General features: G+C 49.4%; 1 protein-coding gene across 1 annotated transcript in view; it reads left to right on the top strand.

The window, feature by feature from the left end:
- The first annotated feature begins 1,991 nt into the window (after positions 1 to 1,991).
- The window catches only part of ATG2A (autophagy related 2A), a 48,456-nt gene continuing 37,682 nt past the window's right edge, over positions 1,992 to 12,765 (top strand). Inside the window, exons 1-7 of the mRNA XM_056852726.1 lie at positions 1,992 to 2,240; positions 8,100 to 8,262; positions 8,655 to 8,807; positions 10,329 to 10,431; positions 10,711 to 10,888; positions 11,101 to 11,235; positions 12,528 to 12,624. Of these exons, the coding sequence (XP_056708704.1) occupies positions 2,070 to 2,240; positions 8,100 to 8,262; positions 8,655 to 8,807; positions 10,329 to 10,431; positions 10,711 to 10,888; positions 11,101 to 11,235; positions 12,528 to 12,624 (1,000 nt within the window). The 5' untranslated portion in view covers positions 1,992 to 2,069. The remainder of the gene's footprint in view (positions 2,241 to 8,099; positions 8,263 to 8,654; positions 8,808 to 10,328; positions 10,432 to 10,710; positions 10,889 to 11,100; positions 11,236 to 12,527; positions 12,625 to 12,765) is intronic.

Genomic DNA, 12,765 nt, shown 5'->3' with positions numbered 1-12,765 from the left:
ATGTCAGCAGTTGGACCCCATGTCTTCCACAGCTAGCTTAGTATTTATCAAAGGCCCTAAAAAAAGATGGCCTTACATTGCCTGTGGACTTGCGCTAAAGTAGGGGCCTTCATTCCATAGACCTATGACCTCTCAAGAACAGGCAAGCAGTAGCCCTATTTTGTACCATTTTGAGGACAGCCCCCTGCAGAAATTTTAGGGAATGCTTAGAGATTGGGGGCAGTAGGGAGTCTGGACTTTGGGGAGAGAGCTCAGCAGGGATTTAAGCCATAGAGCAGTAGTTCCCAACCTTTTTTCCACTTGAATACCCATTGGCAGCCTATTTCCATAAATTGTACCTTTTGTTGGTTCTCATAGGTTATCCGGTCTGTGTAACCGTGGTCTTGGTATTTTCTTTCCTGACGTTTCGCCAGCAGCTGTGGCCGGCATCTTCAGAGTAGTAACACTGAAGGACAGTGTCTCTCAGTGTCAAGTGTGTAGGAAGAGTAATATATAGTCAGAAAGGGGTTGGGTTTGAGCTGAGTACTGTCCTGCAAAAGTAATGTGCTAATCATTGTCCTGTAAGTATCAAGATAATGTGCTAATGAGGGTATGGTATGTTAATATGGAACCATTGTATCCTGAAGTGATCTGTTAATGTGTGTAATCCAAAGCTAATCTGCATGGCTATTGTTGACTGTTGCCTTTGTTAGTCTGGAGGTTTTCAGAACAGGAAGCCAAGCCTTATTCATTCTTAAACTCTCCTCTTTTCTGTTAAAGTTGTGCTGATGTTTATGAATTTCAATGGCTTCTCTGTGCAATCTGACAAAATAGTTGGTAGAATTGTCCAGTCTTTCAGTCCTGTTTGTGTCAGTCCATGTTCAGCCACTGCTGGTTTCTCAGGTTGGCCAAGTCTGCAACAAATGCTACGATCAGCAAAAGACAAAAGAGACCCCCTCACCTCTGCAGGAGTATATCGTATACCTTGCAGCTGTGGAGAAGTTTACATCGGGACCACAAAACGCAGCATACAAACAAGGATAAAAGAACATGAAAGATACTGCAGACTTGGCCAACCTGAGAAATCAGCAGTGGCTGAACATGGACTGACACAAACAGGACACAGGGTCTTATTCCAAGACACTGAAAGACTGGACAACTATTTTGTCAGATTGCACAGAGAAGCCATTGAAATTTCCTGGAGGCAGGAAACCCCATGCGTCGCTGTAGTGCAGCCTCGAATTTACAGAAGCAGCCTCATTTCACTGACAGTATTATTTTTATTTCTTTTTGTGACCCACGTTACACCCCACCGTGTGGTAAGCTTATAAATATTTGGAGTCAATAAATTATGCCCTTCCCTCTTAATCATATGTTGCGGGGAGCGGCTTTGTATTCATAACAAAGCAAAACGCCCACGCCTCCTGTTGCAGCCAACGCCACCCGAGTTCATTAGTTAAGTATGAAACTATCAGTAAATTAAATATAATCCCTGCCTGAGAGCAACGCACTCCGCCTACTGCCCTTTCACCCCACAACCCACGCAAAGACAAAACCGGAAACTGGGCTGTGAGAGCCACTCTAGCCTTTTAAACTCTATCCCCCTTGCCCTCCCCGGCGACTTTTCTTTGCACGCAGGCGTTGTGCGCGCGCAGGAGAGAAACCACTCTTCTGCCGCATGCGCCGCACCCGCCGTTACATCTGCGCATGTCCAGTGGCGCACGCTCAGAGGCTTTATTTACTTCGTCCCTGGGTTCTCGGGGACAGGCGCATGCGCCCTCTTGAGCTCAGCGACTTATTCCACGGGTTCTCGCGCCGCCGAGAGGGCTTATTTAACTCCCCGCGTCCAGTCCTTTCCCACTAGCCCCGCCCATTTATCCCCCTCGGCTCAGCAAGCCAACCAGGCGCCGCGCGAGTGGGCGGGGCAGACGGCGCGGCCAATGAGTGCGGGGCGCTCATCCCCAGTGGGGGGGGGTCGGTCTGGGCCTGGGAGGAAAGAAGCTGGGCTCTGAGCCGGGGAGTCAAGTGATCGTGCCGGCCGCGTGAGGTGCCGCGCGGGCCGGCCCCGCCAGCAAGCCAGCCAGCCAGCCATGTCGCGCTGGTTCTTCCCGTGGTCGAGCTCGATCAAGAAGCGCGCCTGCCGTTACCTGCTGCAGCACTACCTGGGCCACTTCCTGGAGGAGCGCCTCGGCCTCGAGCAGCTCAGCCTCGACCTCTACGCCGGCGCGGGCCGCCTCAGCCGCATCCACCTCGACGTCTGGGTGAGGGAGGCGTGGCGGGGGCCTCTTGTAGCGGGGGCAGCTTCACCTGCCGAACGCTCGCCTGCCTCTCGGGGGAATGAGGCTGGCCCAGTGTGCGGGGTGGGGGCTGTGGCTAAAGCCCAGGTTGCCTGGGCAGGGCACGCCTGGGAAGGCCTCCCCGTGCCACTAGAGCCAGCAACCCGCTTGCAATTCACGTTGCTCGACTGTCGCTCCTTTACATTTTTTTTATCCCTGCTCGATTTCAGCCAGAGTCTCCAGGGCTCTCTATCCCTCTGCCTCCATCACGTTTTTTATCACTTCCGGAAAGAGACAAGAGTTTCTTTCTTATCTTCTTCTTGGGGTAGTAGAGTTGATCCCTCCCCTTTTATTCTCTTGTCAGGTAGGCTAGGCTAAGCGATGGGGAGGGGTACAGAGCTGTCTGGTTATCTGAACCTGACTTTCTCCAGGCCTAGCTGACTCCTTTAACCACCTACCTAAGAATGTAGCCTTATATAAGAGGGGCCCTGCTGGATCAAACCAGTGGGTCCATCTAGTCCAGCATCCTGTTTTCGCAGTGTTGCCCTGGAAGGTCAACAAACAGCCTGACTTCTGCGACTTCCCTGTTTTTGGCTTCTCGCACAGCCAGCCACAAGGGGTCAGGGTGAGGTCGTGGATGGCTCTGAAGAGGAGTTGCCGCTGACATCTCTTCTCCCCACCCCCTTCTGTTGTTGCCTCCAAGATTGCCTTGCCTCATGCTTAGCTGCATACCTGCCCCTGGAGTCATCTTGCCCTCTCGGACCTGCCATTGGCCTCCTGCTGGCCTTTAATTGGCCTCTTCACACCCTCAGCCATCCTGTTGGGTTGCAGCAGGACAGGGCATGCCCCTGAGTCATCCCTTGAGAGCCAGCGTGGTGTAGTGGTTAAGAGCCATGGTTTGGAGTGGTGGGCTCTGATCTGGAGAACCGAGTTTGATTTCCCCCCCTCCTCCACATGAGCAGCGGAGGCTAATCTGGTAAACTGGATTTGTTTCTCCACTCCTACACACGAAGCCAGCTGGGTGACCTGTGACAAGTTACAGCTCTGTTAGAGCTCTCTCAGCCCCACCTACCTAACAGGGTGTCTGTTGTGGGGAAGGAAAGGTGATTGTAAGCTGGTTTGAGTCTCCCTTAAGTAGTAGAAAAAGTCGGCATGTAAAAACCAACTCTTCTTGCTGCAGCCCACAGCTGAGGCGGATGTGTCCCCATTGTGGGGTGATGGCAGGCAGGGAAAGCAGACATGCCTCCCTATGTTTATTATTGCTGTTGTTATTGTTGTTATCACTTGCCCTGAAAAGAAATTCTGGTGGGGAATGGGTATGGGTTTGTGTTGGGGCTAAGCTGCTGTTGCTGACTGGAGAACTCCTAGGCATCTGCAAGCCTGATCTGGTGAAGCCCTCTAGGAATGGGAAGTGGCACAGTCAGCTTTAGGTATCAGTGAAGCTTTTCCTGGCTCCAGCGTGCAGCTGCCAAATACAAATAAACACAAGCAGTCCTTTCATACTTAGGTGCAGTGGCACAGCCCTGGGCACCCTAAAATGTGTATCTGCCTTGACTCCCTCTGAGCTTCAGTCCCAAATGGCAGTATGTGGTCATAAGCTCTAGACCTCCCCAGGACTGTCCTGATCAGCTGCTTTGACTGATGATAAAGTAGCCTCCAAGTTTTGCAAGAGCCTGTTTACTGAGATCGGAGTTGTTGCTGGCTGCAATCCAGGGATAGGAAGGTTTCTTGGAGATAAACAGGCTCACAGTGGGGGGAAATAGGAAGCATCTGGTCTTCTGGGGCTTTTTCCTGGCTCATATCAATGCAGTTGCTTGTGGGACAAAGCACACAGGATGGTGATGGGTGGGGACCCAAAGCCTTGGAAAATTTACATGTAGGAAAACTTCCTAAAGGTAATAAATTGAGATGATCTTCGTGACTGTTGGCTTTTCCATGCTCTTCAGTCACCCTCCCTTATGCTGAGGACTGCCACATTCACTTCCTTTCTCCTTAGCCAAGCAGTGTAAACCACTGAGTAGAGTAGAGTGTGAGGGCTTTGAACTGGCCACAAATTCTTGCTCTACCACAGACTCAGTGGGTTGCCCTTGGCTCATTTTCTATTTTGCAGAAGTGCAAAATGTTGCACTGTGTGATGGACACTGTGTGATGGACTGTATTTTTAAAGGCAGGACAAAGGGAAGAAAATACTGCCTAAAAGGGAAGCTATACTTTTAATATCAACCTTGGACAAGCCTTGCAAAGGTTTCCCAGGGAGGCCAGTTTGTAGAGCACAGAATAAGGATATAAAGCCACACGGTGAAACTCATTCAGTGTGGATTAGTTGCCTCTTGAGACCCTTTGCCAGCCTGTTATACACAGCAGTTGTCAAAGTCATGCCTTTTTATTGGGGTTTAATGGGGTTCTACTTTGTGGGTGGTCATGAGTGCCAAAGCAGAGGAGAGGTAATTGTTCGGGAATAATTAATTATCTGAAGCATGAGGACTTGCACATAGCCTGTCGGTGGATGAAGTGGGAGGTTCTGGAAGTTCTTGGCTCTGGGATCGCTCACCCTAGCCTGGAGAAAGGCCAGCTGGTTAAAATTATCCCTGCAAGTCATTACTTGCTTGTTCAGTGCTGGCCTTTCCACAGGACCTTTCACGTCTTTCTCTCTTCCTCGTTCCTCTATGTTCTTAGCTTTCCTGTAAGAAAATCCCACGTTAAATTTGGCTGGATCCTTTGGCTGAGTAGGGTGCCAGTGGCTTATAAGTAGTTCGCATGCCTGCCATTAGCGTAGTACTTGGCCTTGGCCCTACTGACTCTCCATCTTCCTGCCAACCTTGCTCTGCACAGGCTGCCTCTGTGCTACTTTACAGAGGTAGAGGATATTCCTTTATGGGAGTTTAGCTCATATGTAATCCTGTAAACAGTTGAGAATTTCATCTTCCAATAGGCTGAGATCTTATTTGTGCCAGCCTCAAGTGGGGAAGGGCCTCGAAGACATGTGGTAGAGGGGTTACGACAGGCTGACAAATTTCCTTCGGCTTTAGGAGCCAGGCTCATTTTTCAGCCTTCAGGGTTTTATATTTTAAGGACCATACTTTCTCATTATTGCCACCACAGAATGTAATCCTAAACACTGTCATTTTAAAAAAAAAACTGTAACAGAAGAGTTGCAGCGTATAAATAAATATGGGGTGATCCTACTTGTCATCAAACATCTACTTCTCATGTAAATAATCTTTGTACTTCTACTAAGAATCACCAAGCGGCACTGGTGAAAATACTTGCTGCCATAGTGAAATTTCTAGGCATCCTGGCACCTGAGATTTGTCGAGCCCTGGGTTACAGGGTTGCCAACTGCTTGAGAATAGAAGTCTCAACAGGAGCATAATGCAACAGGACAGGAAGTGTCAAGGAGCCAGAAGAATTCAGGCTGATGTGTTCTAGAATGTACAGGCCCACATTGCTCTCCTAATTGCTTGTAGCCTCATTGATCTGGGTGGGTCATTTCTGGAGCTCAACTCCCAGCAACGACAGTGGATCATGTCTCTGGCTGTCTTTCCTCAAGGAAAGCCTGGGGTATGAGTTGGTACCTCTGCTACCAAGTTCTTGGGCCCAAATCAGATTTGTAATGGGGCAAGTAGTTCTAATCTATCCTTTTCTTGTGTTGTCCTCCAGTTCCTTCATCTAGTGTACTCTCTGAATTTTGTTTCTGGGTGTCTAACTTGGATTGACCAGGGTAATTTACAGAGATGTTCTTTGTGTTCTCCAGCCTGGCTTCCCCCATGTAGCTGCTGTAGTCTGGCTGATGGATTTGAGAGCCAGTGTGGTGGAGTGGTTAAAAGCGGTGGTTTGGAGCGGCGGAGTCTGATCTGGAGAACCAGGTTTGATTTCCCCACTCCTCCACATGAGTGGCGGAGGCTAATCTGGTGAATCAGGTTGGTTTTCTCACTCCATGTGAAGCCAGCTGGGTGACCTTGGGCTAGTCACAGCTCTCAGCCCCACCTACCTCACAGGGTGTCTGTTGTGGGGAGAAGGAGGGAAGGTGATTGTAAGCCGGTGTGATTATTCCTTAAGCGGTAGAGAAAGTCAACATATAACAACTTTTCTTCTTCTTCGGAGTCTATTGTTTGGCTTAGAGGTCACTGCAGTAGTTAGTGACGAAATTGGTCAGTGGCCCAGTCTGGGGAAAACGTGTCCAAAATGCCTCATTCAAGCCCCTACGTATATGGTGAGGATCATTCACTTCCAGCCCCTGGTATGGGGAATGTGATACAGCACTAGGTTCCGTTCATGCCATTTCAAACATGCAGAAACAGAGCTTGTAGATGTTATAAAGAAAGATGGGTCAGATTTATTAAGAAGACTTAATTCACATAATTGGAAGGTGAAATGAAAACCAGCTGACTGTCAGACCAACACAGCCCACAATATTGCAAAATCAGCCAAGCCAGTTTTTTCAGCGTACTCAGTGATTTGATTCATGGGACATAAAATGTAACTGTCCTTTAAAAATATTTTTATTGAGCTATTTTATAACATACAGTTTTGTGAATGAGATGAAGCTCACAGGTTTGAGTGAGGGGAGGATGGAGGGAAGTATCTCGGAATAAAAGAGTTTTAAAACTAACAGAAATGGGCCATTAAGTTCAAGTGTACTCTGAACTTTACAAATACACATTTCAAAAGATTACATCTTCTAAAATATGTGAAGTACAGATCACTCATAATGAAAATATGCCTGCACTGAGGCAGATTGTATTTTTTTTCTCCTTCCCAGTTACTGTAGGTAAGGGAAGAAAGAAGACCAAATGGCAAAAAATATTTGGCTTGATTTTGAGACATTGTTGTTCGTATTGGACTAACTTGGGAAGCGCCAGACTCTCCCAGACTTTAGTCAGTTAATCTTTGTGTTCAGGAGGGAAATGTGGTTTCCACTCGCCAGCGGTGCACAGAAGAAAAGATCTTTATGCAAGTGGAGTGTGCTGGTGATCTGGATTTAAGGGTTGTGATGGAATTCGTCTTGTGCAGGCGTCAGTAGGACAGTTCATAATTAAACTAATCACTGCATTTTAATTTTAAGGTCATGAAATATAAGGTGACACTTCAGGAAACATTTTAAATCCCTTTTTAAACCCACAGACTTTAGCTCTAAATTTCACCATTCCTAGATCTCATAAGCTAAGTAGGGTCAGCCCTGGTTAGTACTTGGATGGGAGACCAACAAGGAAGTCCAGTGTAGCTATGCAGAGACAGGCAATGGCAAACCATTTCTGAAGTCTCTTGCAGGATTACCATAAGTCAGCTGCAACTTGACAGAACTTTCCACTACCCGCTGCCCGTCAAAGCAGTTGTTTTTTTACTGACCTAGAGTCAGCTGCAGGTTATGTTTGAGCTAAGGTCATGTTGGCAGCTCTATATTGCAGTGACAGACCTGATCTGGGCATGGTTGGGGAGGGCACAAGATGCAGCAGCCTTGCTGAGGCTATGTAGATTGAGAGATCTTCCAGGAACTGTATGCTGCCTTGAGTTCTGTGCTATAAATGCAGTTATGTAAAACCATAGCACTGGGTGAGTGGACGGACACCTGTGTTTTGCCTTCTCCCTTTCTCTTTCACTGTTGCTGGCAGGCTCATACAGTTAGATGGCCCTTGGGCACTCCAAGGGCAGAGGGTGAGCAATGTTTGGCATCGCTCATGTGTGCGAGCTGAATTTCCTATCCACACGAAACCAGCTGGGCCTCAAAAGTCTGCTTTGTGGTGCTTGGTGACCCAGGGAGGGCTCTTTTCAGTGGGCCTGTTTGCTGGTTAGATGGGCCATGTTCTTGCCACCTGACTGCAGCTCAGTCTCTTCCCACTACAGTCTGTGAATGAGTTCCTGGAGTCCATCGGGGCCCCCCTGGAAATTGTCGATGGCTTCATCGACAGCATCGCCGTCACAATCCCCTGGTCCGCCTTAGTCACGGAGAACTGCACTGTGGAAGTGAGCGGTCTGCAGATTACGTGCCGGCCGAAGTACCGTAGCGGTGAGAGCCAGTTGAGGGGACGGTGCACAGATTTGAGGGAGGGAGACTCGGGCAGTTGGATTGTGCTGGGGAAACCCAGGCCCTCATCTTAATTCTGGCCTTGGTGTGAAGGATAGGGGAAAAGAACGGGACTAGCTGAGCACATTCAGCTTCCCTAAGTTCTTTTCATGCTGGTTAGCAGCTGCCTTCACAGCAGAGCTGTCTTGAGTGGTCATAATGTGACCTGTCCAAGGAGGCCAGATGCAGGATAAGGTAGAGTTCCTCTCCTGCTCTTTCCCCAGCCTGGCTTTCTGCCCCAAAGGCTGCGTGCCCCAGTTTCCCCCACCCGCGAGGCTCTGCCTCTTCCATCTGCCAGTGACCCAATGACCCTTTCCCCTTTTGTGTTCCTATAGCTGCCCCTGGTTCCGAGTCGCAGAGCTGGGCATCATGCATGACCACGAGCATGCAGCTGGCACAGGAGTGCCTGAAGGAGCAGGCCGAAGAGCCCTCAGACATGCCCCAGCCTCTTGAGGGGCTTGAGATGTTTGCCCAAACCATAGAAACTGGTGAGTTTCCCAAGAGTGCAAGAGATTACTTGGTGCAGGAGCTATGCTAACATATGGGCTTTGGCTGGTTCATGTATTCCTGGGTCTGGGTGGCATCGGGCCAGCCGCATGCTCTCAGACTAACCTGCCTCATAGGACTGACATGAGGGTGAAATGGAGAAACCGGAAATGGTGTAAGCCATTGAGGAGAAAAGTATTGGGTAAATGAATTAAAGAAGTACTTTCCAGTATGACTGTGGAAGGTACCTACTGGATAATGCACATGACTAGTAAACAGAAAAATTATTTCTTCGCCTCCACTCCATACTGAGAGTAGTTTTGGAACCTTTTTTTTACATTGTTTATGTATATCTTGCATTAGCTGGAAGGATGGGTATTCCCCCCCTATGGAATCTCAAGTAGCCTTTTAAAAGAGGGGAGAAAAAGTAGCGCACTCTTCTCTGTTCTTCCCCCGTCTTTTTTAAAATGCATTTTCTTTGGACTGTGTAGCCAGCGTGATGTGGTGGTTTGGAGCGGTGGACTGGAGAACTGGGCTTGATTCCCCACTCCTCCACATGAGCGGCAAACGCTAATCTGGTGAACCGGGTTGGTTTCCCCACTCCTCCACATGAAGCCAGCTGGGCGACCTTGGGCTAGTCACAGCTCTCTCAGCCCCACCTGCCTCACAAGCTGCCTGGTGGGGTGGGGGAAGGCCATTGTCAGATGCTTTGAGACTCCTTAAGGTAGAGAAAAGCGGGGTGTAAAAACCTACTCTTCTTCAGTGTAGTGGTTAAGAGCGGTGGTTTGGAGCGGTGGACTCTGATCTGGAGAACCAGGTTGGTTTCCCCACGCCTATACATAAGGCCAGCTGGGTGACCTTGAGCTAATCACAGATCTCTCCACCTCACCTACCTCATAGGGTGTCGGTTGTGGGGAGGGGGAGGTAAGGTGATTGTAAGCCGGTTTGATTCTTCCTTAAGTGGTAGAGAAAGTTGGCATATAAAAACCAAATCTTCCCTTCTCCAGCACTAGAGTGACCATTACTTCCTTAAGAAAACATACACCTACACATCTCAAATATAGGACAGCAGCCTTTTTGCAGAAGGGATGTAATACATCAGCTTATGAGTGAAACCTCAATAGGGTAGAGGATGCATTGATTGAATAAATCTTGCACAATTTGTTTGAATGCACAAAGCAGGGTTAAAGTAGGCAGTTTATGTGTTGGGGTTGTTGTTGCAGGTTACAGTTGTGTCAAGCTGCTGATGCTGATTCAAGCTGCAGCACTCTGGACAAAGTCACTTCTGGGTCTCCTGAAAAATAATCATCCACAGCTGTGGTGGGAATTCCAAGAAAACACGTCCACGTGCAGCACTGTTATGGACAAGTCTTGAAATGGGGGTGGTGGGCTCCTAAGGCAGCTGCTCCTTAAGCATTGAAGGCTGCCCGCTCTCTCACTATTCGATGAAGTCTGGGTAGAATGTGTTTTTGTGGCCGTGCACGGCAGCCTAGTGATTTCCTGGTGTTCTCTGTTTCTGCAAGTCTTGCGAAGGATTGAGGTGACCTTCTTGGACACGGTGGTACGGATAGAGCACGTGCCGAGCGGGGGCCAGGGCAGCATGGCCCTGGAGGTGCACATCAAAAGGTAAACGGCTTTGATTCACCTGATGGATGTGTTGTATTTGTTAGAATACCTGAGCTTGACAGCATACCGAGTCAGTGAGCGCTCTCTAGGTGGTACGTTTTCTCCAACATGTTTTCAATGAGGATTGGTGGTCCCTTGAGGAAGATGGGCTTGGCCAAGCAGAGTGTGTATGTGTGTGGGGGAGAGAGAGAAATTGCCTTGGGAATGCCCCTGCTGAGTTGTTGGTGCTTTGCTTGTCCTGACCCTCCTCAACCACTCTACTCTGCATGTGGCCCTCAGGCTGGAATACTGCGACGAAGCAGTGAAGGATCCTGGGCAAGTGCTGCCTGTGAACATCCACCAGCCTCCCGCCTTTGTGCACAAGATCCTGCAGTTGAGCGGTATCTTGCTCTACTTCGAGGAGTTCACAGATCGCAGTGGAGACAGTGATGTCCGTGCACCATCCCCTGTCCCCAAGGTAAAGCCCTATGGACTGACCCTGGCTTGGTAGGGCCAGGGCACTAGCGAGAGCCTCAAAGTGCCATCACCCCCTCACCCTGGGCATGGGGCTGAGGGGCTGCCCCTTCTGCTACAACGCACGGAGGGGCAGCAGTGCCAGAGAGAGGTGGGGTGTTGCAGACTCCCGTCTCCCTGTGTTTAGGAATGCCTTGTCCCCTCCCTCCAATCCAGGAGGCGGCGAAGTCGTCCAGCTCTCAAGGGGAGGAGGAGGAGGCAGCCTCTCCTCTGCTTCAGATTGGCAGCTGCTCTGGGTACACAGAGATGAGGATCAAACTTAAGCAAAACGAGGCTTTCCCCGGACCCAAGGTCAGTCAAACACATGCTCACCATCTGCTGAAAGCAGTTTGTTGCCTCCGTCCTAGAAATCTGGGTAGATCCTGTTCAAACCTTGGAAGCAGTGAAAGGAAGGAACTGGGGCTAGAGATTTACTGGCTTTACTTTCTGTAACTGGGCTGTGTGTCAAAAGTATATGTAGAGCTCTTGGGCGTGTAAGCTTCCTAGATGCTGGTGCCAAATTCCCAGTGCCTTGGGGTTCTTTCCAAAGACAGGTCTTGGAGTAGGGGACTTGGAATATTAGAATTATAAAGTTGGAAGGGGCCATACAGGCCATCTAGTCCAACCTCCTGTTTATTGCAGGATCAGCATAGAGCATCCCTGAGAAGTGCTTGTCCAGCCTCTTAAAGACTACCAGTGAGGGGGAGCTCACCACCTCCCTAGGCAGCCGATTCCACTGTCCAACAACTCTTACTTCTCCCCTCCCTCCCAGTTTTTCTAGGAAAATATGGAATTTCCTATCTAAGTCAATATAAGAGCTAGATGCAAGTCAAGTAGCATCTTAGAGACCCACAAGATTTTCGGGGTATATGCTTTTGAGACAAAGCTCCCTTCATCAGATATCTGACAAAGGGAGCTTTGGATACTACTGCTGCTGCTGGACTTGAATCTAGCTGCTGTGCTGCAGGTCAGTATGGCTACCCTCCTGAAACTAAGTCAATATAGTTAGGGTGAAGATTGATGTTCTGGGGAATGGAGGTGGCATAGAATAAGGCAGTGGGTGGGTGTGAGTCCAGAACCCCATTGATCAAGGCAAAGTATCTGGATCTGTGTCTTCTTCCACTTCCCCCTGTGTATCTGCTAGCATTGGGTCCCCAATTGCTCAGGGGATGATGTCTGTGGATATCAGACTAATAGGGCCAGATGCTAGTAACAGAGGGCAGGTAGGAGGTGAAGTATCCAAAAGACATCAGGAGGAAGAAAGGGGTTTAGCCCGTTCGCAGAGAGCAGTTGCTTAGACTGAGGTGTAGGATTTGAAACTGGACTCCACAGGGCCTGGTGGACAAGGATTGGTCCTTGGGGTCAGCTGCTGGGAGAGGTGGCAGGGCTGGCACTTCAGCCGGGCAGTGCCCTTGAAGCACATACCTCTGTCTTCAAAGGGTGGGGCAGTAACGGAGCGCATGTGGCACTGGCGATGTGGTGCCAGACCCTGGCTGCTGGGAGCCCTGGCTTCAGGCCGTTCCTGGCACATTACCTCTAGAATCTGTTCCAGGTAGGTGAGGGGCCTTCTTTGTGAACTGGAGCTCTGCTCTCTGTCTCCACAGCTGGAGCTGGATGGCAAGATGGGATCGCTGCATCTTCTGCTCTCCCCTCTCCAGATTTTGCACTTGCTAGATCTTCTCTCTTCTCTGAACCTCTCAGGTGAGCTTTGCAGGTGGGGACGGTTATAGGAACATAAGAACATAGAAAAGGCCATGCTGGATCAGACCAAGGTCCATCAAGTCCAGCAGTCTGTTCACACAGTGGCCAACCAGATGCTTCTAGGAAGCCCACAAACAAGAC

This window comes from Euleptes europaea, chromosome 7 (genome assembly GCF_029931775.1).
Source record: "Euleptes europaea isolate rEulEur1 chromosome 7, rEulEur1.hap1, whole genome shotgun sequence".
NCBI lineage: Eukaryota > Metazoa > Chordata > Lepidosauria > Squamata > Sphaerodactylidae > Euleptes > Euleptes europaea.
This window is presented reverse-complemented; position numbering and strand designations above follow the sequence as displayed.